This window comes from Neophocaena asiaeorientalis, unplaced genomic scaffold, assembly GCF_003031525.2.
Source record: "Neophocaena asiaeorientalis asiaeorientalis breed wild unplaced genomic scaffold, Neophocaena_asiaeorientalis_V1.1 scaffold315, whole genome shotgun sequence".
Classification (NCBI taxonomy): Eukaryota; Metazoa; Chordata; class Mammalia; order Artiodactyla; family Phocoenidae; genus Neophocaena; species Neophocaena asiaeorientalis.
In genome coordinates this window covers 1,696,005-1,723,514 of record NW_020172011.1, presented here as the reverse complement: position 1 = coordinate 1,723,514, position 27,510 = coordinate 1,696,005, and the positions used below count along the sequence as shown (strand labels likewise).

The window sequence follows — 27,510 nt, the reverse complement described above, 5'->3', positions numbered from 1 at the left end:
AAGGCTGTGGGGATCAGAGAAGGCTTCCTGGAAGAGGAGTCATTTGAACTGGGCTCTGAAAGATGTCATGGCTATGTAGAGACAAGGAGAAAGGGAGGTCGGGAAGAGAGACGAGCGTGAACAATCACGTGAAGGCAGGAAAGCATGGGTGTATACGACAGGGCGCAGGGGACGGTTGGTTTGTCTGAAGTTTGCCATAGGAGAGATGAGGCAGGAAATAAGGCTGGAATGAGGTGTAGAAGCAGACCATGCAACTGTGTCAGACTGAGTTTGGCTTCTCTTTGATAGCTAGTGGACACATTATCTGTCAAACCTAAACCCAAAGGTAGAAGGGATTGAGTTGGGGAAGGATTTGAGATAGTTACAGTATAACGACAAGTGGAGTATGGAGGCAGAGAGGTTTGGGAGGCCGAAGATCTCGATTTACCAAGTCACATCGTCTCTCGGAGCTTCAGTTTCTTCATTCATAAACTAAGGATTGTAATCTTAATACCTTATAGGAATTCCATGAGAATAAAATGTGAAAGTGCTTTGTGAAGTGGTGGATACATGTGCACTGATTTGTGATCAGAGGTGTAACTGAGGAAGAGTGATCCAGTAGTAGCGTAGGAAGGATTTGGGGAGAGAAAGAATAGAGACAGGAGATGTGTAGGAGGCTGAGGATTCAGCAAAAAGGTGTGAAGGACCTAACGTAAGACAATGAAATGAAGGGGAAGAGACACAAGTAACAAATCCACAGCTTGTGGCATCCAATGAATATTGAGATGAGATGAGGAAGGAGGGGAGTTGGAGATAATCCCCAGATTTTCAAAGGATGATGGCACCGTTAACTATTTAGGAAACCAAAGAGAGGCAGGGGTAGAGAAGAAAGGATTCATTCACACGTGGAGGTGGATGCATTTAAGATTCGTGCCCCAAAGCTTCTTCATTCAGGTTGCTCTTGCCACAGAGAGAACAGATAAAGCTCTTTGCTCAGGGCTGCTTCCCTGCCCACCACCCCTCCCTACCCCAGCCTGACAGGTTTCAGGAGAAGGTGCACAGCTCTAACCTGCCCCCTCCACCACTGCCCTGCGGAGGGGCTGAAGCCTCCTTTCTGGTCACTCAATTTGACAGAGTCTGCCCCTATGCCCACAGCTATTCCCAAACAAGGCTTGTTTTCCTCCTTCATCTTCCAGCAAAGGGGACAGCGAACCCAGAGGGAGCTGGGACCAGTGTCTCGGGGCTTGATCTCTCCCATCCTTAGAAAAAAGAAATCGCCAACATTTGCACGTGAGCAGAGTCCGTGAGGCAGACCAAGGCTGCAGCTCTGACTCGGGCCTCTGTCTCTCTAAATCAGGCTTCCAGTCATCCCTTTACTCAGACTTTCTTAACAAACTGCACTTGGTACTGGGGAAACAGGTGACGTTCACAGTCTGTGGGCTTAAATTGAGAACTCACAGATGGCAAACAGTGGTAAACAAACCATTGCAAAGCACGATGATGTTTGAAAATAGGAATGTGTACAAACCATGCTTAGTAAACCCATGCTGGGGGTGGGGAGGTAGAGAAGATGAGCTATTTCTTCGAGGGTCAGGGAGGCTTCCAAAGGGGCAACTAACACTTGAGTGAGTTTTGAAAGATAAGCTGGAGGTCATCAGGTGGGCACGGAGCGGGTCCAGTGCAAAAGCGGGTCCAAGGGTAGAAGGGATGAACAGCGAGGTGCTTTGTGGAGCTGGAGTCTACGATACGTGTGGAAGAGTGGCAAGACCAAAGCCAAGAAGGAGGCAGAGACCAAATCATGAAGGGCCTTGAGTGCCACGCTCAGAGCAGTGGGGAGCCGGGGATCAGTTTTACTCACAAGAGGAGTGTCTGTACTGCAGAGCAGTCCTGTACTCAAGAAGGGCTCTGATAAATCCATTCATTCTGGAGAACAAATGACTCAGGTAAAGAAAGCTCTAGGTCAGTCTGCAGGCAGGAAGCAGAAGGAGGGAGAGTTATTTGCTGAGGGAACCTGCTGGACATCACTGTAGGTGTGACTGGCTTTTGTTTTAGGGACTCGTTAGTTTAATTTTTAGAGGAGAAGGAAGGTGATTGTGTCTGTTTCTCTTCTGACCACTCAGAGGCTGCTTTTTTTTCAGAATTCTTCAGCTACTGTCCCTGGTATCTGGCTGGGACTGTTTTGGGGGAAACAGCACCCTCTAGAGGAGAGAGTTTGTGTGTTTCAGGTGGGGCAGCAACAAACCATTTCCAGAACTCTGGCCTGCTCCCTTCCCAGGGGCCCGGGGGGTGGAGTGTGACTGATTGTTTATCTGCTGCTGACTCTCACTACCGGGGAGAACAAAGCTGCCTGGCTCTGGGAGGTGGCACAGCAGCTGGGAGCAGCAGATAATAGCTGGAGGAGGCAGATACAAAGGCTGGCAACAGCAGGCACACAGCTGGAGGTGGCAATCACAACAAAGAGGTCTAGCCAGTACCAAAATCTCCAGTGCCCCGAATCTGTAGCCTTAACGCTGGGCTCTGGAAGCTCCGGGCTCTGTCTTCTCTGTCTCAGCTGTGATCCTCTATACAGGGGACCACAGAGGCACCTCCTGAAAACGAGAGACTGTGAGAATGAACCTGGGATGCACAGAAGCAGTTGCTACAATTTAAAAGCTCTGGATCAGAAGCCAGAAGACCTGGGTTCTGGTTCCAAAACTACTTGGAGCAAATCTCTCTGAACCTTAGTTTCTAATGATGCCTCTCCTACTTACCTCATGGTGTGGGGGTCAAATGACATGTTTCATAAACTGTAAAATGATATATAATCATAGACTATTATCTTGGGAACGATAAGCAAGACTTTCTTTGGGCCCCAAGAGCTTCCATTTCCCCAGATATACAGAGTCTCTCTTCGGCACAAACAAAGCTAGGGCTTTGATGTGGGATCTCTGGATGTCATGGTAGAAGGGGCAGGGTAGAGATGGGGAGGAGGCAGGCATCTTGATCCTCTATGAATGTAGTTGGAAACTTAAAAACAATCTTTAACCTTCCCACCCAAAACTTTAATCTCCTTTCTAGAATCTCTGCAAAGCGCTCATCCAACCTGTCCTTGAACACCACGGGGGGCAGGGTACTCTCTACCTTTTGAGATGCTCTTTCTACATTTGTTACAATGTTCTTCATATCAGTCTGGAATCTTTTTCTCAGTGGTTTGAACTCACTGGTCCTGGTTGTTCCCCTTGGAGCTCAAAGAACAAATCCAAACCTTTGTTCACATGGCAGCCCTTCAAACCAAATATTCTCACATAGCCTTCATATCCCTCAGATCGTCTCTCCTCCCAAGTAAAGTTCCCCGTTTCCTTCAAACACGTCTCATATGATTTGGTTCTGAATCCTCTCATGTCCTGATTGCTCCTTGAGACTCAATACTGCAGATGTGGGATCAACAGAGCAGAATCAACTGAATCCTTATTTTATTCTAGATACTTTAATTCAACTAAAGCAGCTTAAGATTGCATTGCTTTTTTTGGCAACCAAAACATGTAGATAACTCACACTGGATTACTTTCTGCTAAAATGCCTAATTTCATTTTCATGGTTCTGCTTACGAGATCACATCTTTCCAACGCAGAACTTGCTCAGGTAATTTTTGGACCCAAATGTAATCCAACGTTTATCCTTTTTGCTCGATTTGGCCCACTCCTCTGGCCCCTTTTGGATCGTAATTCTGCCTCAGACCTTTCATTTGCAGTCCGTCCCAGCTCTGTGTCATCTGCATAACTGATGGCCATGTGTTCCACATTTTTGAATAAAATTAGTGTTAAGACCATCGACTAGGGCAAGGCCAGAGATAATGCTCTGTGGTACATCGCTAGAAAACTGATTCCAGGCTATCATGATCCACTCACCAGTAACACTGATTTTTTAATTTTTATTTATTTATTTTTTTGCGGTACGCGGGCCTCTCACCGTTGCGGCCTCTCCCGTTGCGGAGCACAGGCTCCGGACGCGCAGGCTCAGTGGCCATGGCTCACGGGCCCAGCCGCTCCACGGCCTGTGGGATCCTCCCGGACCGGGGCACGAACCCGTGTCCCCTGCATCGGCAGGCGGACTCTCAACCACTGCGCCACCAGGGAAGCCCTGATTTTTTAAGTCACCTAATTAGAGAAGCATTCTGTTCATTTTTCTCTGTCGTATCCCCAAGGACCTAACTTGAGATCTTGTTAAAATCTTGCTTAGATGCACTTTCTCTGATCTGCCAATTTAGTAACCTTGTCATAGAAGGAAATTAAGTTAGCGTGATGTGATGTTACCTGTTCTTAGTAACCCCAGGCTGGGTCCTACTGATAACTACCTTTCCCCCACTCTGCCCAAGAATTCACTATCTTAATGTTCCATTCTAGAATCTTGCCTGTGGTTGATACCTTATCTGTTTGTCTGTAGTTTGTGAAATGTACTTCATTTTTCTTTTTGAAAATTAAAATTATGTTCACTTATCCACAACTTTCCAGCACTTCCTTTGTTCTCTAGAATCTGTTAAGGAGGATAGGATCAGGGAGACACATTTTGGTAACGGCCAGCATGAAATACGAGCAAGGCAGTGTAGATGATAGAAGAGATGAGAAGAGACTTGGGAGCAGAGCCCAAGAGAAGGAAATGGGGAGGATAAAGACCTGCCATGCAAACCTAGGAGAGGAGCACTGAGATGGAACAATCATAACAAAAGAGTATCACCGCTAACCATCAGATGAGCCCTGGGTGTCATTGCTGGTGAATTCATCACACCTGGCTGGTTCCTGCTAGACCCCTATCATGCGCTAGGTGTCCATCTTCTCTGCTTGTGGAGTTGGAATTTGCTCATCAAAGGCAAATTCAGTATATAGTATTAACCTGAAGCTATAGTGGAAAGGACTTTGTAATGCAGCCAGAACTAGGTACTAATCTCAGCTCTGCTCCTTGTATGTTGCATTGCCTGGGCTCTCTGAACCCCAGTTTCATAAGTAAATGTGAAGATAAAAACTCTGTTCCCCAGAGTTGTTGCAAAGATGAAATGTGAAGTGCTGGTTTAAACTAGGCATTCAGTAAATGATAGTTGCTCTCCTTCTCTCTTCTTCCATTTCCTTGAACCAAACATCAGGAAGAAGTACTCCATGCTCAAAAGAGAAAACTCACCCAGTGGCTCTGTGAAAGGGTATGCAGCTAGAGCACCATGAAGAGGAGGACAAGTCCCTGCATCTGATCCCTGTGGGAGGCATGGGGCTCCACACCCACGCCGTGTGGCTCTCACCCTTCATTCTAGTGGCCACAAGGCAGGAGGGTGTTGTGGGATCAGAGCCCATCATTGTTTTCCCGATTTGTCCTGTTAAGTCTTTCATGTGCTCCCAACACTTCAACCAAAATGATTGGCTCCTATCCCCTGCTGGCCCTGAATCTACTCAATGCTATACCTTTTGCTTGTACTGCTCCCTTCCCTGGAGGTGCCTGCTCTTTGACACCCCCAAACTCCAGTCTCCAAGGGTCCAAATCTTGCCTATCCTTCAGGCCCAGTCCCAATGCCACCTTCCTCTATATAATCTCCCCTGAGTGAGACAGTCAGGTATGGAGGAAAAAACTCAACTCCTGGTTGTTACTTACTCACAACAACCTAGTAACAAGTGGGGATAATAACATTCCTACAGGGTTGTTTGAGGAATTATATGAGCTAACATTAAAATATCCCCAACAACTTAGCCCAGTGCCTAGCACCTAACAGGTTCTCAATCAGTACACTTCATTACCTTCTCAGCCCCACCCCCTTGAGCTAGATGTCACCTTTCCCTTTGCAAAGTCCCTCAGCACTTCATGGGTCCCTATTCCATGGCACTTATCACTTCTTGCCTGTTATGTGGTTGTCTCCCTTAATAGACTGTAAGGTCCTCAAGGCCAGAATCCACACCTAATTCACCTCCATAATTCAAGTGTCTTGTTTAGAATCTGGTACCCTGTAAATGTTTATTGTATAAATGCATGAAAATACAACTGAGACTGCATGGATCTTCCTGTGTGGTGGGCAGCATCATTGCAGATGAGGACATTTGGTTTGTTTGTATATCTGTTAGTGTCTATAATTAGTTATTGGGGTTTCTGTGGATACAAGGAAAAAGAGAAAGCATCATAAGAAAAATCAAGAGAAGACACAAACAAGAAGGGGGAGTGAGAAGGCCCCAGAGGGAGAGAGGCCCTGGACCAGAGTGAAGTTCCATCTGTTGTACCCAGGCCAAGAGCTTCCACATATCCTTAGTCCTCCTGGAGGATGGAGTCCGTTCCCAGTGCTCTTAGATTGGCCCCTACACCTGGAGTGATTTGGGATCCCCCTTCTGCTCATTTATTCACTCATAAACTACTTCTTGAGCACCTACTATGTGTCATACGTTGTGTGAATCATATATCAGACTCATCAAAACATATTATGGCTGAATCCTTATTTTAGTAAGCTTCTTTGTAGTAGAAGACACATGCTATACCAAGTAGATGTGCCATAAGAGATATAGATGGAGATATATATATAATACATATATTCAGAAAAGAGAGGCCTTACTTAAGGCTGTGGGGATCAGAGAAGGCTTCCTGGAAGAGGAGTCATTTGAACTGGGCTCTGAAAGATGTCATGGCTATGTAGAGACAAGGAGAAAGGGAGGTCGGGAAGAGAGACGAGCGTGAACAATCACGTGAAGGCAGGAAAGCATGGGTGTATACGACAGGGCGCAGGGGACGGTTGGTTTGTCTGAAGTTTGCCATAGGAGAGATGAGGCAGGAAATAAGGCTGGAATGAGGTGTAGAAGCAGACCATGCAACTGTGTCAGACTGAGTTTGGCTTCTCTTTGATAGCTAGTGGACACATTATCTGTCAAACCTAAACCCAAAGGTAGAAGGGATTGAGTTGGGGAAGGATTTGAGATAGTTACAGTATAACGACAAGTGGAGTATGGAGGCAGAGAGGTTTGGGAGGCCGAAGATCTCGATTTACCAAGTCACATCGTCTCTCGGAGCTTCAGTTTCTTCATTCATAAACTAAGGATTGTAATCTTAATACCTTATAGGAATTCCATGAGAATAAAATGTGAAAGTGCTTTGTGAAGTGGTGGATACATGTGCACTGATTTGTGATCAGAGGTGTAACTGAGGAAGAGTGATCCAGTAGTAGCGTAGGAAGGATTTGGGGAGAGAAAGAATAGAGACAGGAGATGTGTAGGAGGCTGAGGATTCAGCAAAAAGGTGTGAAGGACCTAACGTAAGACAATGAAATGAAGGGGAAGAGACACAAGTAACAAATCCACAGCTTGTGGCATCCAATGAATATTGAGATGAGATGAGGAAGGAGGGGAGTTGGAGATAATCCCCAGATTTTCAAAGGATGATGGCACCGTTAACTATTTAGGAAACCAAAGAGAGGCAGGGGTAGAGAAGAAAGGATTCATTCACACGTGGAGGTGGATGCATTTAAGATTCGTGCCCCAAAGCTTCTTCATTCAGGTTGCTCTTGCCACAGAGAGAACAGATAAAGCTCTTTGCTCAGGGCTGCTTCCCTGCCCACCACCCCTCCCTACCCCAGCCTGACAGGTTTCAGGAGAAGGTGCACAGCTCTAACCTGCCCCCTCCACCACTGCCCTGCGGAGGGGCTGAAGCCTCCTTTCTGGTCACTCAATTTGACAGAGTCTGCCCCTATGCCCACAGCTATTCCCAAACAAGGCTTGTTTTCCTCCTTCATCTTCCAGCAAAGGGGACAGCGAACCCAGAGGGAGCTGGGACCAGTGTCTCGGGGCTTGATCTCTCCCATCCTTAGAAAAAAGAAATCGCCAACATTTGCACGTGAGCAGAGTCCGTGAGGCAGACCAAGGCTGCAGCTCTGACTCGGGCCTCTGTCTCTCTAAATCAGGCTTCCAGTCATCCCTTTACTCAGACTTTCTTAACAAACTGCACTTGGTACTGGGGAAACAGGTGACGTTCACAGTCTGTGGGCTTAAATTGAGAACTCACAGATGGCAAACAGTGGTAAACAAACCATTGCAAAGCACGATGATGTTTGAAAATAGGAATGTGTACAAACCATGCTTAGTAAACCCATGCTGGGGGTGGGGAGGTAGAGAAGATGAGCTATTTCTTCGAGGGTCAGGGAGGCTTCCAAAGGGGCAACTAACACTTGAGTGAGTTTTGAAAGATAAGCTGGAGGTCATCAGGTGGGCACGGAGCGGGTCCAGTGCAAAAGCGGGTCCAAGGGTAGAAGGGATGAACAGCGAGGTGCTTTGTGGAGCTGGAGTCTACGATACGTGTGGAAGAGTGGCAAGACCAAAGCCAAGAAGGAGGCAGAGACCAAATCATGAAGGGCCTTGAGTGCCACGCTCAGAGCAGTGGGGAGCCGGGGATCAGTTTTACTCACAAGAGGAGTGTCTGTACTGCAGAGCAGTCCTGTACTCAAGAAGGGCTCTGATAAATCCATTCATTCTGGAGAACAAATGACTCAGGTAAAGAAAGCTCTAGGTCAGTCTGCAGGCAGGAAGCAGAAGGAGGGAGAGTTATTTGCTGAGGGAACCTGCTGGACATCACTGTAGGTGTGACTGGCTTTTGTTTTAGGGACTCGTTAGTTTAATTTTTAGAGGAGAAGGAAGGTGATTGTGTCTGTTTCTCTTCTGACCACTCAGAGGCTGCTTTTTTTTCAGAATTCTTCAGCTACTGTCCCTGGTATCTGGCTGGGACTGTTTTGGGGGAAACAGCACCCTCTAGAGGAGAGAGTTTGTGTGTTTCAGGTGGGGCAGCAACAAACCATTTCCAGAACTCTGGCCTGCTCCCTTCCCAGGGGCCCGGGGGGTGGAGTGTGACTGATTGTTTATCTGCTGCTGACTCTCACTACCGGGGAGAACAAAGCTGCCTGGCTCTGGGAGGTGGCACAGCAGCTGGGAGCAGCAGATAATAGCTGGAGGAGGCAGATACAAAGGCTGGCAACAGCAGGCACACAGCTGGAGGTGGCAATCACAACAAAGAGGTCTAGCCAGTACCAAAATCTCCAGTGCCCCGAATCTGTAGCCTTAACGCTGGGCTCTGGAAGCTCCGGGCTCTGTCTTCTCTGTCTCAGCTGTGATCCTCTATACAGGGGACCACAGAGGCACCTCCTGAAAACGAGAGACTGTGAGAATGAACCTGGGATGCACAGAAGCAGTTGCTACAATTTAAAAGCTCTGGATCAGAAGCCAGAAGACCTGGGTTCTGGTTCCAAAACTACTTGGAGCAAATCTCTCTGAACCTTAGTTTCTAATGATGCCTCTCCTACTTACCTCATGGTGTGGGGGTCAAATGACATGTTTCATAAACTGTAAAATGATATATAATCATAGACTATTATCTTGGGAACGATAAGCAAGACTTTCTTTGGGCCCCAAGAGCTTCCATTTCCCCAGATATACAGAGTCTCTCTTCGGCACAAACAAAGCTAGGGCTTTGATGTGGGATCTCTGGATGTCATGGTAGAAGGGGCAGGGTAGAGATGGGGAGGAGGCAGGCATCTTGATCCTCTATGAATGTAGTTGGAAACTTAAAAACAATCTTTAACCTTCCCACCCAAAACTTTAATCTCCTTTCTAGAATCTCTGCAAAGCGCTCATCCAACCTGTCCTTGAACACCACGGGGGGCAGGGTACTCTCTACCTTTTGAGATGCTCTTTCTACATTTGTTACAATGTTCTTCATATCAGTCTGGAATCTTTTTCTCAGTGGTTTGAACTCACTGGTCCTGGTTGTTCCCCTTGGAGCTCAAAGAACAAATCCAAACCTTTGTTCACATGGCAGCCCTTCAAACCAAATATTCTCACATAGCCTTCATATCCCTCAGATCGTCTCTCCTCCCAAGTAAAGTTCCCCGTTTCCTTCAAACACGTCTCATATGATTTGGTTCTGAATCCTCTCATGTCCTGATTGCTCCTTGAGACTCAATACTGCAGATGTGGGATCAACAGAGCAGAATCAACTGAATCCTTATTTTATTCTAGATACTTTAATTCAACTAAAGCAGCTTAAGATTGCATTGCTTTTTTTGGCAACCAAAACATGTAGATAACTCACACTGGATTACTTTCTGCTAAAATGCCTAATTTCATTTTCATGGTTCTGCTTACGAGATCACATCTTTCCAACGCAGAACTTGCTCAGGTAATTTTTGGACCCAAATGTAATCCAACGTTTATCCTTTTTGCTCGATTTGGCCCACTCCTCTGGCCCCTTTTGGATCGTAATTCTGCCTCAGACCTTTCATTTGCAGTCCGTCCCAGCTCTGTGTCATCTGCATAACTGATGGCCATGTGTTCCACATTTTTGAATAAAATTAGTGTTAAGACCATCGACTAGGGCAAGGCCAGAGATAATGCTCTGTGGTACATCGCTAGAAAACTGATTCCAGGCTATCATGATCCACTCACCAGTAACACTGATTTTTTAATTTTTATTTATTTATTTTTTTGCGGTACGCGGGCCTCTCACCGTTGCGGCCTCTCCCGTTGCGGAGCACAGGCTCCGGACGCGCAGGCTCAGTGGCCATGGCTCACGGGCCCAGCCGCTCCACGGCCTGTGGGATCCTCCCGGACCGGGGCACGAACCCGTGTCCCCTGCATCGGCAGGCGGACTCTCAACCACTGCGCCACCAGGGAAGCCCTGATTTTTTAAGTCACCTAATTAGAGAAGCATTCTGTTCATTTTTCTCTGTCGTATCCCCAAGGACCTAACTTGAGATCTTGTTAAAATCTTGCTTAGATGCACTTTCTCTGATCTGCCAATTTAGTAACCTTGTCATAGAAGGAAATTAAGTTAGCGTGATGTGATGTTACCTGTTCTTAGTAACCCCAGGCTGGGTCCTACTGATAACTACCTTTCCCCCACTCTGCCCAAGAATTCACTATCTTAATGTTCCATTCTAGAATCTTGCCTGTGGTTGATACCTTATCTGTTTGTCTGTAGTTTGTGAAATGTACTTCATTTTTCTTTTTGAAAATTAAAATTATGTTCACTTATCCACAACTTTCCAGCACTTCCTTTGTTCTCTAGAATCTGTTTTAGATTCCCCTGTTCCTCAAAATCTCCTGTAGAGGTTTCACATCTTTTTGCGAGTTTGAGGGTCAAATGAGAAGGCATGCTAATGTGTAAACTTTGAATGGTACATAGATGCAAGCTTTGTGGTGGTTGTTTCTTTTATTAATATTACTACTATTGAGTACTGAATGGGGCTTCACTTGGGCTCTAAATAAGAATTCTTCAAACTTCAGAATTACAAAGCCTCCCTCTTGCTCCAAAGTAGCCAAGGATATTGGGAAGTGGATGGCATCCAGTTCTGGCCAAGGAGTCTCATGTGTATGGAAGTTCCAAGTGGGTGGTGTAAAATGGGCTTCAGGTTGCCTCTGAATATTCTGGGATTCTCGTCTGTTGGTGATTTCCAATTTAGTGTCTGCTTGGGTGGATATATGAATAGACCCGAATAATTTAGAGTTTCCCAGGGGTAAGGCCATGGGAATATAGAATAAGGGCAGGGTGAAGGAGAATGATAAAATGCAGTGGTATAGCCTTCTCGGAATGGAGAACGTGATGAACCACTCTGTGTTCTCCAAGAAGAACTAAAATTCCCCAGAGGTCACCTGCTCCTTCCCAGAAGGTCTGGCCATCAGATCCAGAGTCCAAGGGCTCAAGTGATTGCAATTCTTTCTCTGATGGAAAAGTACAAGTTATTCCTTGGGCAGGGGTGCCAGGCACTTTGTATTAAGTGAGTTGTCTCCTATTTCAGAGCCTTGTCCCACTTTCTACTATCAGAGTAAATAGCAATCCTGAATTTGAACTTGTGCAGACATAGCCACAAACTAACATACACTCCTAACTCTTCTACTTCACTCAGTCAAGACAATTTTGCCACCTACAACCTGGCATTTCTCCCAGTCCTTGGGAAAATGTTCCTATGCTGCCAGGAGGCTTCAGTTTGATGTTTTTCCTCCACCATCGCTTGTTTATTTATTTATTTAATAAATTTATTTATTTATTTTTGGCTGCATTGGGTCTTCATTGCTGCGCACGGGCTTTCTCTAGTTGCGGAGAGCAGGGACTACTCTTCACTGTGGTGCGCGGGCTTCTCATTGCAGTGGCTTCTCTTGTTGCTGAGCACGGGCTCTAGGCGCGCGGGCTTCAGTAGTTGTGGCACATGGGCTTAGTTGCTCTGCGGCATGTGGGATCTTCCTGGACCAGGGCTCGAACGCGTGTCCCCTGCATTGGCAGATTCTTAACCACTGCGCCACCAGGGAAGCCCCCACCATCACTCGTTTATTTTTGCTCAGTTCTGTCTGTGCTCTTCCCAACACCACCCCAGAGCCTAACCCGGACCTAATTTCCCCAGAAGATGCAAATAGATGATGACAATAATAATGAGAATGACAATGATCATAATAAGAGCGAAATGGGCAGGGTGCTTAGAGAACATCCTAAGGGGTAGAAGAATGGGTAGTTTCTGCTATCTTCTGAGCCAGGCAAATATCTTTGTATCACCAGTGAGTACTGATGTGGAGGTAGGGGAGAGAATGGAGAAATTAAGGGCATGTGTGTGTTAAGGGGGACTGGCTTGGAAGGAGTTCAACAGGATAGTCTTTCTTGCTGCTGCCATTCTTGAGGGTGGGGAGGGATCCTATTTCGGAATGAGAGATCTTCACGGAACTGGTTTTGTGGTGAATGGAGACCAGTAGAGCCCTCTTTAGTCTCACTCCCACCTTCAAGGAACTGTGAGCTTATTACTCTTTCTTCTCTGCTTCTCCTAAGAATTGCAAATGTCAGACTGTACTGCAATTGTTTGCTTACTGAACATGAATCTTTCTCACTATGCTGTGAGTTCTTGGCGAGCAACGATGCTGTCAGATTCATCTTTGACCTTCCAGCATCTTGCACTACAGTGCCTGGCATATAGCAAGTGCTCAGTAAACATTTGCTAATAAGAGGACAAATCAGTGGCACTAAAATGAATGTTTCTTCTTCCTTCCCATTGGATGGTGGCTGGGAGTTGCTGGATTTTTGCAATACCGCTCATTATGCTGTCTTGCTCTCTGCAGATGACGTCGGTTGCCAAGGTGTATTACAGCCAAACCACTCAGACAGAAAGCCGGCCCCTAATGGGCCCAGGGATACGACGGAGGAGAGTCCTGACAAAAGATGGCCGCAGCAATGTGAGAATGGAGCACATTGCTGACAAGCGCTTCCTCTACCTCAAGGACCTGTGGACAACCTTCATTGACATGCAGTGGCGCTACAAGCTTCTGCTTTTCTCTGCAACCTTTGCAGGCACCTGGTTCCTCTTTGGTGTGGTGTGGTATCTGGTAGCTGTAGCCCATGGGGACCTGCTGGAGCTGGGACCCCCAGCCAACCATACCCCCTGTGTGGTACAGGTGCACACGCTCACCGGGGCCTTCCTCTTTTCCCTTGAGTCCCAGACCACCATTGGCTATGGCTTCCGCTACATCAGTGAGGAGTGCCCACTGGCCATCGTGCTTCTTATTGCCCAGCTGGTGCTCACCACCATCCTGGAGATCTTCATCACGGGTACCTTCCTGGCAAAGATTGCCCGGCCCAAGAAGCGGGCGGAGACCATCCGTTTCAGCCAGCATGCGGTTGTAGCTGCACACAATGGAAAGCCCTGTCTTATGATCCGAGTCGCCAACATGCGTAAGAGCCTCCTCATTGGCTGCCAGGTGACAGGCAAACTGCTTCAGACCCACCAGACGAAGGAGGGTGAGAACATCCGGCTCAACCAGGTCAATGTGACTTTCCAAGTGGACACGGCTTCTGACAGCCCCTTCCTCATCCTGCCCCTTACCTTCTACCATGTGGTGGATGAGACCAGTCCCTTGAAAGACCTGCCCCTCCGCAGTGGTGAGGGTGACTTCGAGCTGGTGCTGATCCTAAGTGGGACAGTGGAATCCACCAGCGCCACCTGCCAGGTGCGCACTTCCTATCTGCCGGAGGAGATCCTTTGGGGCTACGAGTTCACACCCGCCATCTCGCTGTCAGCCAGTGGCAAATACATAGCAGACTTTAGCCTTTTTGACCAAGTCGTGAAAGTAGCCTCTCCGAGTGGCCTCCGTGACACCAGTGTACGCTACAGAGACCCTGAAAAGCTCAAGTTGGAGGAGTCATTAAGGGAGCAGGATGAGAAGGAGGGCAGTGCCATTAGTGTACGCATCAGCAATGTCTGATGGCTTGGTTCCCCACCTCCCCGTACTTCTGGTCTCTTTTCCTCTTTTGGCATCCTGGGTGAGGGATATTACCCAGGCTTACTGGACAGCCCCAGAAGCACCCTTCTCCACTCCCTCTTCTTTAACCCAGTTGGCCTGTAGTAGTCTAGGCCAACTGGACTTCCTCCCGTTGTTCCCTTCACCTCACCGCACTTCCACCCCAAGATGCACACGTCCCTTAAGCCAGGATGGGGGAAGGAGAGGGAAGATTAGGCTGAAGTGGCTTAGAAGGCCTCAGCCATGCCTGGAGACTCACATTAGGAGGACCATGCAGTTGGATGGATAGGCTCCCCCCACCCCGCCACCTCTCACCACCACCACCAGAAAGTTTGGTGCTTTGAGGCTGGAGTCCCCTCCCTATCTTTCCACTTAGCAAGTTCCCTAAGGCAAGACTCTCTCTCTGATGGTCCCTTTGGGGTTTGTGCCCTCAGAAATATAGGAGTCCAGAATCATTTTATTCTGAAGTCTCTACCAAAACCTGTTGAAAGAAGCCAGGGTTTTTCATGGTGTAGTTAATTTCTGTTGGCAACTCCTGACTATAACCTGGGACCTTGGTCCCCATTGTTCTCCTCTTTCTAGTTTCTCAAGTGGACACTTTCTTAGGATACCCAGTTCCCACATAGATGCCTCTGCTCCCAGAGAACTGAAGTTGACCCGGGAGATATAAAGCACACAGGCACAGCCACCACACCTGCTCCTGACCTGAATACTGAACTCTTCATTGTGGGGTGACTAATGCAGAGCTATTGTCTAAAACCTTGAACCTGGCCTCCAGGCAGCCCTGGGGGGATCTGTTTCCCTGTGTCCCATGAAAGTAATGACCTTCCCCAATATGTTCCCCTGGAAAAAATCCAACGCCCAGGCCCCACAGAAAGGTCTGGAAATGGTGTTCCAGATTACACTGTCCCTGGCTTCTCTGATTCTTTCTTGCCCAGCCCACTCTCACCTAAACCCAACTTTGGAGGAAGGGGGAGAAAATGCAAGGGCCTTCCTCTCTTACCACTAAAACTAGACTCACAGGGCACAGAGTCCCCAGGAAAGTTAAACCAACCAAATGGGATGAGTACATTCTCCGATTTCCAGACTGCTGTATAGAGCTTCTGGGAATTGGCAATGCTTTGTTAAGGTTTGGGCAGAGGCAGGACTCTGTGGCTGGCAGATACTATTCACCCTGTTACCCCTCCCAGTGCCCTTCTGAAAAGTGCCAGCTATTTTGTTAGGCAGTGCTGGGAGGGAAGGAAATTATACCTCCTGATCAAATAACCATGGTCTCCCTCAGCCATTCCTGAGACAGTATAAAATGAATATCAGTCTCATCTCTCCTCTCCTCTGCTATGAAGCCAGTTTCAGGCAAGTTAAAAGGCATACTTTACGAGATCAGACTCAGGCCACTCCTTGTTCCCTGATGGGGACTGTAGTATGGGGTCAGGAAGGGTGTATGGGCACCAGAACTTTCTCTAAAGCTCCAAATCCCAAGAGTGCTTCCTATTCTCATTTAGGTACCAAGGGACACTCTCCCCCACCCCAAATGATTTGGCACAGAGTCCCTGTATGAATCAAGTGGCAGTTTATTTAAGGTGGACCAGCCAGTTGTTATAAGCTACACATTTATCCAGAATGAGTACCTGCATCTGTGTGCAGAGCCTCACAGAGAAACCCACGAAATTTGGAGGCTGGGCCCATGGTCACCATTTACTACAACTGCACAAGATCCTCTTATATTGATCTCTCCTTGAACTCAACTAACTATATCTTGAAGATGAAGACCCTTCATTCCCTACTTACTGTAAACCCCACCATCACTACCTAGCTCTCAAGAAAACAAGAACCGGAACAACTTGAAAATCTGAGACAGAGAACAGAAGGCAAAGAGCCAGCTTCTGGGCTCTCAACTTTATTCAAATGTTAGACTCACTTGATTTCTTTCAACGTGTGTGTGTGTGTGTGTATCTTCTTATCCATTAGCAAGTTATCCTCCATCAAGTTTCTTCTGCACAGAGCTGCTTCCCTCCTGAGGGAAACACTCTCTTCCCATTCCCCTGCTGTCTATTCCAAGCCTCCAGAATCCTCAGATTCTTGGATAACAAAATGAGAACACTTTCTGACTTAACTTTTTTGACTCTCCTGCACGATTCCACACTTTCCTTTAAATTGCACTTTAAATCATACTCTCCTCTTAATACAACCTGGCTTATTCTCCCATAAGTCCCATCAGAGAGCAATGCCCCTCTCCCTCAACCCTAAGTGGTTCTTTAGACTACAGCCCCCCTCTCCTCTGAGCTGAAATCATCTTTCAGGCTATCAGGCAAGCTTTAGAAGCAGCCAGGTCTGATGAGAAATGGGATCCCTGACCACACCAACCATGGACTTGGAATGTCAGGAGAGCACTGGGCACAGATCTTAAGGGAGGAGATTTCAGAGGACGGGCAACACAACTGATGGGGGAGGATACTCAGGGTATGAAGATGAGGAAGGGTGGTGCTGCGGGATCTGGTGAAATCAATGAAACCCTTGAGTGTTACTTGGGCTAGCAGGTAAGAGGTAGGTGGAGGCTCAGGGAATTAAGCTATGATATATAAATGAAAGGTTTATCTAAGAAAGAGAAACAGATTTTATATATATATATATATATATATATATATGTAGAGAGATGTATATAGATGTATATAGGACCAAATATACTGAATGTACAGAAAGAAAGTATTCAGAGAGCTTAGCATGGGGGCAGAGATCTTGCTCTGGTTTGGAGGTAGGACTCCCCAGATTCCCAGACTTACAGCCAGTGATCCTGGTTTCAACATGGAAGTGAGATACCTGACTAAGGCTTTCAGGTTTGATGACGGGAAAGGGAGGGGTGGAAGCTGCTCTTCAGAAATAAAGAGGCTTCCAATGAGGTTTCTGACAAACCCTGTGCTGCTGACAGGACCAGGAAGAGGGGAGATAAGAGGAACATGAGGAGGGAGACACTCCATCTGAGGAAATCTAGGAGAATCTACTACTTAGGCTGTGCGCTCCCATCCCCAGCAGTGTCCTGTGACTGTAGCACTTAAAAAATAAAATCCTGTTTCCCTCTCTTAAGGTACACTGTATTTCCCCTTCTTCCACAGGGGTGGGGCAACTGCAGCTCCAGCCCCGGGAGGTGATGGCTATTCAACTAAGAAGCTGAACACTTCAGTGTGCGGGAGGCACGAAAGGGAAGCCTCAACTCTAGAGTCTAAATGCCAGGACTAAAGAGCTGTTGGGCCCAAGATACTCCCAAGGCAGAGGATCAGATTTCTGTATGGTTGCAAGCAGCCCAAAGAGAATGCCCTCTATGCTAGGAGAGTCCCAATCCTGGCATCTGAGCATGGGGGAGGGCGTGGTGCTTTAGCTTTGTATCTCTGTATGAAAATGAGGAGTGCGGGTACCAGCTGCCCTAGGGGATGGGGAGAGGCTTCTGAAATCCCTACTCTGTGCTTCACCTCATTACCTGCCCAACCTCCTACCCCAGCCTGTCAGCTAATAAGACCATCCAGGGATTTCTCTCTGAGGCCTGAGAAGAGGAAGGAAGCCAGTTATACTATTGCTACAAGCCAGGGACACTGCCCCCTCCCAAGGCTGCTACCCTGGTCCTTTACCCTTGCTAGTTAACCTAGCTTATTTGTAAAATAACACACTACCTTTGCTGTAAAGTTAGCCTGGGCTCCGGCTCAGTAATGGCCAACTCTACTGAAGGAGAAATATCTAGGGATGATTTTTCCATTCATTGCATTAAAGACTAAACAAGGTCAAATGTACCTAGGAAAAAAGACATGTGAGTTATTTTGGTTTATTTTATTCTTGTCTGTTCAGAACAAGTTACTAAATAAAATGGCTGAATCTCTGTTCTTCACTCTAGCTTCTTTTAGAAATGAAAACTAATCCTGGGGACTTCCCTGGTAGCGCAGTGGTTGAGAATCCGCCTGCGAATGCAGGGGACACGGGTTCGATCCCTGGTCTAGGAAGATCCCACATGCCAAGGAGCAGCTAAACCCGTGCACCACAACTACTGAGCCTGCTCTCTAGAGCCCGTGAGCCACAACTACTGAGCCCATGTGCCCAAACTACTGAAGCCCGCGTGCCTAGAGCCCGTGCTCTGCAACGAGAAGCCACTGCAATGAGAAGCCCGCGCACCGCTATGAAGAGCAGCCCCCGCCTGCCGCAACTAGAGGAGGCCCTCGCGCAGCAACGAAGATCCAACACAGCCAAAGAAAAAAATAATAAAAAAAAAAAGTTAAAAACAAAACAAAACAAAACTAATCCTGTTACTAAGGCCTGAACTCACTGACCTACCTTTGGGAAAGGAGGGTGGAACTGAGCTGTGCTGGAAGAGCTTCTGACCACACAGCCAGGCCTTTCCCCTTTGGTGCTATCATGCATTCCCCCAACTCCCTTCCCACACCTCCCCTCATTAACTTCAGGGTCCTGTAGCAAATACCTTTTAAACTCAGTTTTTAAAGGATTACAAAAAAAGTTAAGACCTAGACATCTGAAAATTGGCTCAGGTTAATCCAGGAAAGTCAAGTTGCTTTGGAACCCAGGCACTGTCCCTTTCAGCCAGTGATCATGCACCCAACTTCCCTGCCACACTACAGTGCAGGTCGTCCCTTATATATCCTCAAGGCTCTATATGCCTATTCATTTAATCACTGGGCATTTCCTGGCCCAGTTCTCAAAGAAGTGGGTTTCTCTTCTATTCTTATCTATCAATAGCCTGAAAAAGGCCTGGCTATCAATATCCAGCCCTGAATTGAAGTAACAGACCCCTATGGTCACTGACTCTTGTTCCCCAGAAATGGAAGGACAGAGGGAGAAAACTGGGTCTCTTACCATCGTCAGTGAATACTTATCTACAACATTTGGGAAACACTGTTTTTTAGGGATGAGTCATAAGACATGAGAGATATATAAGATATGTGAAATATACAGTCCCATAACATATGAAGAAACTTGCCAACTTGTGAAGAAAATAAGATAAAATAACAAGTAGCATACATTAGGGCCAGATATGCCATTAACAACATGTTCTAAACAGTGAGATCTCTGTGGAAAACATTCCCCAGGGATAGGCACTAGGCAAGGGATGGTATCAATCTAAGAGGTCTGGTTAGAACACATTTGACACAGGATTCAAGAAAAATCAACGGAGTTCCTATTACATGAAATGTACCATTCAAGTGACAAAGAAACAGAAGACATGACACATGCCAGCAAGGTACATACAGGTTTTTTTTGGCTTTATACCTGCTATTCCTTCTGGGGAACTCTCTGTACTGCCTGCCAACTCCCAAGTTAACTCTCAGTATGCCCATCTTAGACCAAACCCTGTTAAAAGCTGTGATTGCATCATGTACCCCTCTTTCATTACACTTGTCACCGATGCAATTTTATATTACTTGTGAATTTATCTGACTAATGTCTGCCTCACTCACTAGAGTTTAAGTGCCATGTAACTGTAACTGGGATTCCTGTCAGTGGTGGGTCACCAGTACAGCTGGGCACTTAGCACAGCACCTGCATGTATGATGCTCAATATATGTAGAAGGAAGGAAAGGAAGAAAAGAGGGAGGGAAGGAATTTGCCTACAGTTCACACAGCTAGTATGCAGTGGAGGTGGTATATTGGTTAAATAACCGTAAAAGATTTAGACAACATATTTCATAAGGCATGACAAAATTAACTGTTTAAAAAAATAGAACAGACAATAAACACCAACGTTTTTGGGGAGAGATCATTTCCACTAGTTAAGATTTAGGAAGAGTCCAGAGAGTTCAGGTTTGAGCCTAGCATTGAGAGACAAATAGTATACAAATAAGTGATGAGAAATAGGATTCTTTGTAGGTGGGACAGCACAGGCAAAAGTACCACAGTAAGAAAGCAAAAGGCATATTTAAGAGATTAACCATCTAACCATTATATTAGAATATAATCAACAAGGACCTACTGTATAGCACAGGGAACTCTCTCAATATTCTGTAATAACCTATATGGGACAAGAATCTGAAAAAGAATGGATCCATGTATATGTATAACTGAACTACTTTGCTGTACATCTGAAACTAACACAACATTGTAAATCAACTATACCCCAATATAAAATAAAAATTAAATTGAAAAAACCTAGAACAGAGGGCTTTCTAGGTGAACAGGTTGAAAAGGCAGGGTCATGGAGGGATTAAATGTCAGTCTAAATTATTATTTTTTTCCACAGGCTTGGGAGCTATTGAAGATGTTTGAGAAAGGAAAGCATCTAATTATAGTACTGTTTATGAATAACAATCTGGCAGTAGAACTGAGAGACAGGAGACACTAAACCAGTTAAGAGACTTGCAAAACCTTAGGGGAAAGGTAATTGCCACAGATCCTAGTTGAGTACAGGTGTTAATACTGTTATCAAATTGAGTTGTTGAAGTCTGGACTAAGGTGCAGGACGCTGAGCCCAAAAAGAATTAGGGATAGATTCAAAAGAAGTTACAAAGCAGGAAATATAAGCAAGATCTAGAAAAAGAAAAAAGAAGGTGACTGAATTACAGTGCCAGCAGGAAGCAGATGGTACACTCAAAGGGCTAATTGGACAGGACTTAATGAAGGGAGTATTTACAAAGGTGTGGGCAGGGTCAATAAACCAACAAGGGCTTGTGAAGCACCCTGGGACTTGCAACAGTAGGAAGCCTTTACCGGTATTAAAGCTGAAGGGACCATCATTGAAACCTGGTGAGAGTTTCTGAAGGGAGAGGGCTACAGCTTTAGCAGGAGCCTTGGCCTTAGGTAGAGGAACTCAGCCACTGCCGAAGATCAGCTAGTGCCTGCCACTGGCTCGTTCTAATGAGAAGCCAGAGGGCAAGGGAGACTGCGTGATGACGCACAGAACAGGGCAGAAGAGATGGCGAATGGATCTAAAAAGGTAATGACAGCATATACGGCATAGTGACCAAGGCCAAGGTCCTGGCTAAGGATGCTAGGGATGAGGTATGCATGTGTGTGCCTTCCCTAGCCACTGGCTCTAAAAGAATGGAAACCTAGAGACAGACAGTGAAAGGGAGAATGAGGAAGGGCTGTAATAATTCAAGAGGTAATGAACAGTTGAGCATTTGAAAAAATGCAGCCCTTTCAGGGAGAAGTGAGAAAACAGAACCCCTACACCCAATGCAAAAAGCTCAATATGGCGTTCTCAGACCCCGTGATACTTCTGTCTCGCCTAGAAATAGTAACAGTAGTTGGCACACCACGTCCAGTTAATTTTACTGGACTCCCGTCCCCTCTTCAGTCCCACAAACACTATCTACATCTCATTTTGATCCAAGCTTCGTTTCTTTTGATGAGTTGCTTACTGTTTCCTTATTTGCCCAAATTTGGTGCCTCTCACCAATTTACTAGGTAGGCTCTATAGGGACAAATTAGCTGAGGCCTTTCTGTCATACTACCTAAACCAACCCAACCAGAGGAACCCTCACTTAATTAATCCTCTTGACATCTACCTCCCATATTCTCTACCTTCTGGGACTAACCCTCACTTATCTATCACTGGCAGAAAAAAAGAATAAATATATAGAATCACAGTGACAGAAAATATCAGAAAGATTCAAACAAGAGATCAATGAGAGGAGGCAGAGAGGGAAATTAGAATTCATCAACAACATTTTATTTGCAGGTTAGCCACATAGTAGTTAAGAATACTCTGGGCCAGAGAGACCTGCTTTTGAGTTCCAGCTCTGCCACTAGTTGACTATATGACTTCGGAAAATTACTTAATCTCCATAAGCCTTGATTTCATTTGTGAAGGTGGGAATATCTACCTTACATGGTTAAGTATTTAGCACAGTGACTGACACACTGCAAATAAGTTCTCAACAAAGCTGTCTATTAGAAATCATCATCATGGACTTCCCTGGTGGCGCAGTGGTTACGAATCCGCCTGCTAACGCAGGGGACCTGGGTTCGAGCCCTGGTCCAGGAAGATCCCACATGCCATGGAGCAACTAAGCCCGTGCGCCACAACTACTGAGCCTGCGCTCTAGAGCCCGCGAGTCACAACTACTGAAGCCCTCGTGCCTAGAGCCCCTGCTTTGCAACAAGAGAAGCCACCGCAGTGAGAAGCCCGCGCACCACAATGAAGAGTAGCCCCCGCTCGCCACAACTAGAGAAAGCCTGTGCGCAACAAAGACGCAACACAGCCATAAATAAATAAATAAAATAAGTAAATTAAAAAAAAAAAACTATAGCTTTCATAAATCTTTAAGATTTGATTTCTAAATGTGAGAATAGCATTTAAAAAAAAAGAAATCATCATCATCATTATTTGAATGATGATGTGCTGCCACTGTATATATGGCTACTGTACTGCAAAAAAAATGGCTAAAAGTAATTATCAACATAAGGCATATACTTATACCAAGGTACAGATAAAGACAAAGAGATATCAGAATATGAATATGGAATGTGTGAGATTAACTTGGTTCATACAAAGGATGAATGTAAATTGTATGATGGATGAATGGAGGGTAGTCCTGGGAGCTGCATGTTCAGACTGGATGGAGCCATCTACTCTAGTAGATGCTAGTTTAAAAGACGTCCCCTAGGAAGCAGGATCAATCTGTAAAATCAAGTCAGTCAGTAGTTACTGAACACGTACCATGTGCCTAAGACTGCAATAAATTATGAGTAATTTTTAAAAATTAAGGATAAGATATAACCCCTAACCTCTAAAACCCTACAATCTCATTGAAAGGGTTATGAATACAATCTAAAATAAATTATGAAATTCTGAATTGCAGACTGTAAGTTCAATAAGTGACCACAGAAGGGAAAGAGCTAATGGGTTAGAGTCCTTGGTGAGAAATTCATGGGAGTAAGGTTGGAGTGGGATGGGTGAAGGGGGAAGAACTTGAAATAGATAAAGGATATTTGAAAGAGGAAAGGACTGGGAGTTGGGAGCACCCCAAAGATGCCACTCCAGAGGTATCCTGGTAAGAGGAACCTCAAAAATCAATTCAACTTGTACAGAATGCCTCCTGTGTCTGGTAATGTGTTATATACTGAGGTACAGAAAACAAGATAATCTCTGTTCTCAAAAAACTCAAAATGCCCTGACAGAAAACTAGGAAAATGAAACCAAAAAGTTATCACTGACAAATATAGGGATGGTCATTCCAAAAGGGAATTTTGGAGCAATGGGAGGGCAGTCAATGGACAGGACTCTATATTTACATAGAAAGGCAGGGGCTTCTGTGTGAGTGATTTTCTAGAGCTTAGAGCCCTTCGGCCTCTGTTCGTTTACCCTCAGTTAGCGGAAAGGCATCTATATCGCAGTGCATGATGAAAAAGTGTGCTGAGAGCCAGGATATACTTTTAGGAGTTAACACTTGAGCCGAGGCCTGAAGGGTTACGTAGTGACTGCGGAGGGAAAGGTAACGTTGACAGAAAGAATTGCAAGTACAATGACACTGAGGCATGAGGGCGTGATATAGTTTAGTAACCCTACGAAGCTTCCTGTTCTCCCTTCCCATCCCTCCATCAAGGTTTGCGGGATAAAATACAGGATGCCCAGTTAAATTCAAATTTAGATAAACAACGAATAATTTCAAAATACAAGTATGTCCCAAATATCGCACACACTCTGGGCCCCCTTCAATTCATCCTAGCTCGCCCCGCCCCCGGAGCCCACAAACCCCCCCCGGTATTACCCACGAGCTGACGAGGTAAAGCATGAGAAACCATCACAGGTTTATTTTTCCTTCACTCCTATTTTTTTTCACTCTCGGGTCACCAGCCCAGGCCTGAGGGATGAAGCTCGAAGCTCGTTCCGGTTCAGGGGTCAGTCTCCATCAACTGGAGTTGAGGCGGGGGAAGTAGAGGGTCACCCACAAATAACACGCGCCCGGCTCTGTAAAAATACCTGCCAGCGCCGGCCTTCCGGGCAAACTGAAGTAGCCGGACCGGAAACCCCGCCCCCGCCGGAGGTGGAGAGGACGCGAGATAGCCTGTCCAGAAGGAAGGTAATTCTCCCGCTGGGGCCACTAAGAACCCAGTGCCTAGCGTGCGACCGGAAACAGGACGGGGGCGGGCCTTCCTGCCGGAAGTTGTCGTCCCGCAGTTGTTTCGGTTGCCAGTCTAGCTGGTAGGAGTAGTGCCGGCGAGCTGAAGCAAGGAACCGCAGCTAAGGTTAGACCTCCCAAGGCAGTTTAGAGCTGGGGACTGAGCTGCTGTGGTGCAGTCAGATCATGAGCCCGACCACGCCCTCGGGAGAGTGGTTCCTGAACCTGTGGGTGTCCCCCGCCGGGGTATTTGGTGTGGCCTTTCTTGCCCGAGTGGCCCTGGTTTTCTATGGGCTCTTCCAGGACCGGACCCTGCTCGTGAGGTATACAGACATCGACTACCAGGTCTTCACCGACGCCGCGCGTTTCGTCACGGAAGGGCGCTCCCCTTACCTGAGGGCGACGTACCGTTACACTCCGCTGCTGGGGTGGTTCCTCACTCCCAATATCTATCTCAATGAACTCTTTGGAAAGTTTCTCTTCGTCAGCTTCGACCTCCTCACCGCCTACCTCGTATACCGGCTACTGCTTCTTAAGGGGCTGGGTCGCCGCCAGGCTTGCGGTTACTGTGTCTTTTGGCTTCTTAACCCCCTACCTATGGCGGTGTCCAGCCGAGGCAATGCGGACTCAATCGTCTCCTCCCTGGTGCTTATGACCCTGTACCTAATAGAAAAAAGGCTCGTCGCGTGTGCCGCTGTGTTCTATGGTTTCGCAGTGCATTTGAAGATGTATCCGGTGACCTATATCCTTCCCATAGCACTCCACTTGCTTCCGGAACGCGACAGTGACGAAGGCCTCCGTCAATCCCGGTATTCTTCCCAGGCTCGTCTGTATGAATTCCTGAAGAGACTGTGTAATCGGGCCGTGCTACACTTCGTAGCCATTGCTGGACTCACGTTTTTTGCCCTGAGCTTCGGTTTTTACTATAAATATGGTTGGGAGTTTTTGGAGCACACCTACCTTTATCACCTGACCAGGCGGGATATCCGTCACAACTTCTCTCCATACTTCTACATGCTGTATTTGACCGCAGAGAGCAAGTGGAGTTTTTCCCTGGGAATTGCTGCATTCCTGCCGCAATTCATCTTGCTTTCAGCAGTGTCTTTCGCTTATTACAGAGACCTTGCCTTTTGTTGTTTTCTTCATACGTCTATTTTTGTGACATTTAACAAAGTCTGCACCTCCCAGTACTTTCTTTGGTACCTCTGCCTCCTGCCTCTTGTGATGCCACTAGTGAGAATGCCTTGGAGAAGAGCTGTGGTTCTCCTGATGTTATGGTTCATAGGGCAGGCCTTATGGCTGGCTCCTGCTTATGTTCTTGAGTTTCAAGGAAAGAACACCTTTCTGTTTATCTGGTTAGCTGGTTTGTTCTTCCTCCTTATCAACTGTTCCATCCTCATTCAAATCATTTCCCATTACGAGGAGGAACCCCTGACAGACAGAACCAAATATGACTGATAGATGCTCCAGTTCTTCTGCAACTTGCATTCTGATTGTTATGAATGGACCAAAGAGAGCTTTGGAAAGAATTTTTTTGAACATCCTGAGCACTCTAGTGAAACTTCAGTTTAGAGCATAAAACCCTATTCCAACAAATTTAAATGAATATTTGCCTTATAAAGGGGACTCAGTAACTGAGGTCCACCCTTTAGGAAATCTCAGGACTCATTTATCTGGGACATGATGGGAAGTAAAGGTTACTAGTTTGAATACAGAAGAGCTGGGGCTTCCCTGGTGGCGCAGTGGTTAAGAACCCGCCTGCCAATGCAGGCGACACAGGTTCGAGCCCTGGTCTGGGAAGATCCCACATGCCGCGGAGCAACTAAGTCCGTGTGCCACAACTACTGAGCCTGTGCTCTAGAGCCCGTGAACCACAACTATCGAAGCCCATGCGCCTAAAGCCCGTGCTCTGCAACAAGAGGAGCCACCGCAATGAGAAGCCCGTGCACCACAACGAAGAGTAGCCCCCGCTCACCGCAACTAGAGAAAGCCTGCGCCCAACAACAAAGACCCAATGCAGCCAAAAAAAATTATTAGGCTAAATTAAAAAGCAATTAAAAAAACAAGGGCTGATGAAATTATCAGATGCTAAAAGGTTTTTTGTAGAAAATAGAGGAAACATAAAGTCAAAAAACATAAAATTCTAAGCCAGTATTTGTTCCAGTATTTATACTGAGGTACTATCTGAAGCTGTCTTATCTTTTAACTCCCACTTTTTCGTTCTGAAGCTTTCTTGATAACTGAAAACTCATAAAATGTTCCTAAAGTACAGCTTTTAGATATGAAGTGTTAAATAATGATGCTGTGCTTAGGTTGGGAAAGTTAATTCTGTATTAAAAGTGGGGGCTTAGAAGATAAAGAATCCGAAGAATTTAAATTGTAGTCATGTTTCATGTACTTGTTTTATAACTTAGTTTTTCAGTGCTTAGTCCCAGTGGTAATAGACTGCTGTTTGGTTTTTTACAAAAAGGATTAAATTTAAATTCATCCATCTTTAAACTTTTCAACATATTTTAAAATAGCATCTTGCTTTATATGTTTGAGGTCACACACTGTAAGGACATTTTAGAACTCGCTTTTACCCCTTTGTTTTTAATTTGCTGGTTGCTAAAAAACATTTTTCATTTAGAGTTTAAGTTAATCAAATGTTATCAGTGTTGTAAAAATGATTAGTAGGTTTTAGGTGGTAAAATGTTACATTGTTAATAAGGCATTTCCCAGCTTACAAATACCTTACTTGTGAAAATTCCATGATAGGAATGGAGGCCTGCATGGGAGGCTCCTGGAAAGCATAAGAAGCATTCTAATAGCCATTAGTCTTTTAGACCAGGAAATTGAGGGAGAGATTGTGGAAATGAGGCTTTGGTGGCCAGATCCATTTACCTTATTACTATAATATTTCTAGGAAAAAATGCTTTGTGAGTTTCAAACAAACAAGCTAAAAAAAAATTAAAAAAAAAAAGCCTATCTAAGTGGCGACTCTCTAACACTCTAAAATGCATTAGCAATGAGTGAGTTTGAGTTTATTATTTTGATATTAAAAGATGAGTAATTTAACAACATTGTTCTTTCACAGTTAAACAGAATAACAAAAACCTCCAGAGAAGTAGTATATTTCATGTCAGTTCAGGCCTAAAAAGCCTCCGAGAATAAGATGTCTGTAGGCAGGTCACAATTAAGAATGCTATTACTGGCAGCACTTCTTAGATGGATACCTTTTA

The 27,510-nt window shown here is 45.9% G+C and overlaps 3 protein-coding genes across 4 annotated transcripts in view; 2 read left to right on the top strand and 1 right to left on the bottom strand.

Annotated features, from left to right (window-relative positions):
- Positions 1–18,103, top strand: part of KCNJ10 (potassium inwardly rectifying channel subfamily J member 10) — a 38,698-nt gene extending 20,595 nt beyond the window's left edge. The window contains exons 2-3 of one of the 2 annotated variants that reach the window (XM_024750476.1): positions 13,059–14,177; positions 14,817–18,103. In XM_024750476.1, coding sequence (XP_024606244.1) covers positions 13,059–14,177; positions 14,817–14,840 — 1,143 coding nt within the window. In that variant the 3' untranslated portion in view covers positions 14,841–18,103. Of the gene's footprint in view, positions 1–13,058 lie in introns of both variants that reach the window. The other variant, XM_024750483.1, reaches the window with a different exon arrangement.
- Positions 1–24,778, bottom strand: part of KCNJ9 (potassium inwardly rectifying channel subfamily J member 9) — a 61,489-nt gene extending 36,711 nt beyond the window's left edge. The window contains exon 1 of the mRNA XM_024750495.1: positions 24,683–24,778. The gene's annotated coding sequence lies outside the window, so the exon portion shown is untranslated. The remainder of the gene's footprint in view (positions 1–24,682) is intronic.
- On the top strand, positions 24,379–25,813 carry PIGM (phosphatidylinositol glycan anchor biosynthesis class M). The gene has a single exon (XM_024750463.1). It carries the CDS (start codon positions 24,476–24,478, stop codon positions 25,745–25,747), a length of 1,272 nt encoding a protein of 423 aa, XP_024606231.1. The 5' UTR covers positions 24,379–24,475; the 3' UTR covers positions 25,748–25,813.
- The last annotated feature ends 1,697 nt before the right edge of the window (positions 25,814–27,510 follow it).

Bases quoted from the DNA above. Each gene is read 5' to 3' on its own strand.
- PIGM (XM_024750463.1), top strand. From the start codon at position 24,476: ATGAGCCCGACCACGCCCTCGGGAGAGTGGTTCCTGAACCTGTGGGTG.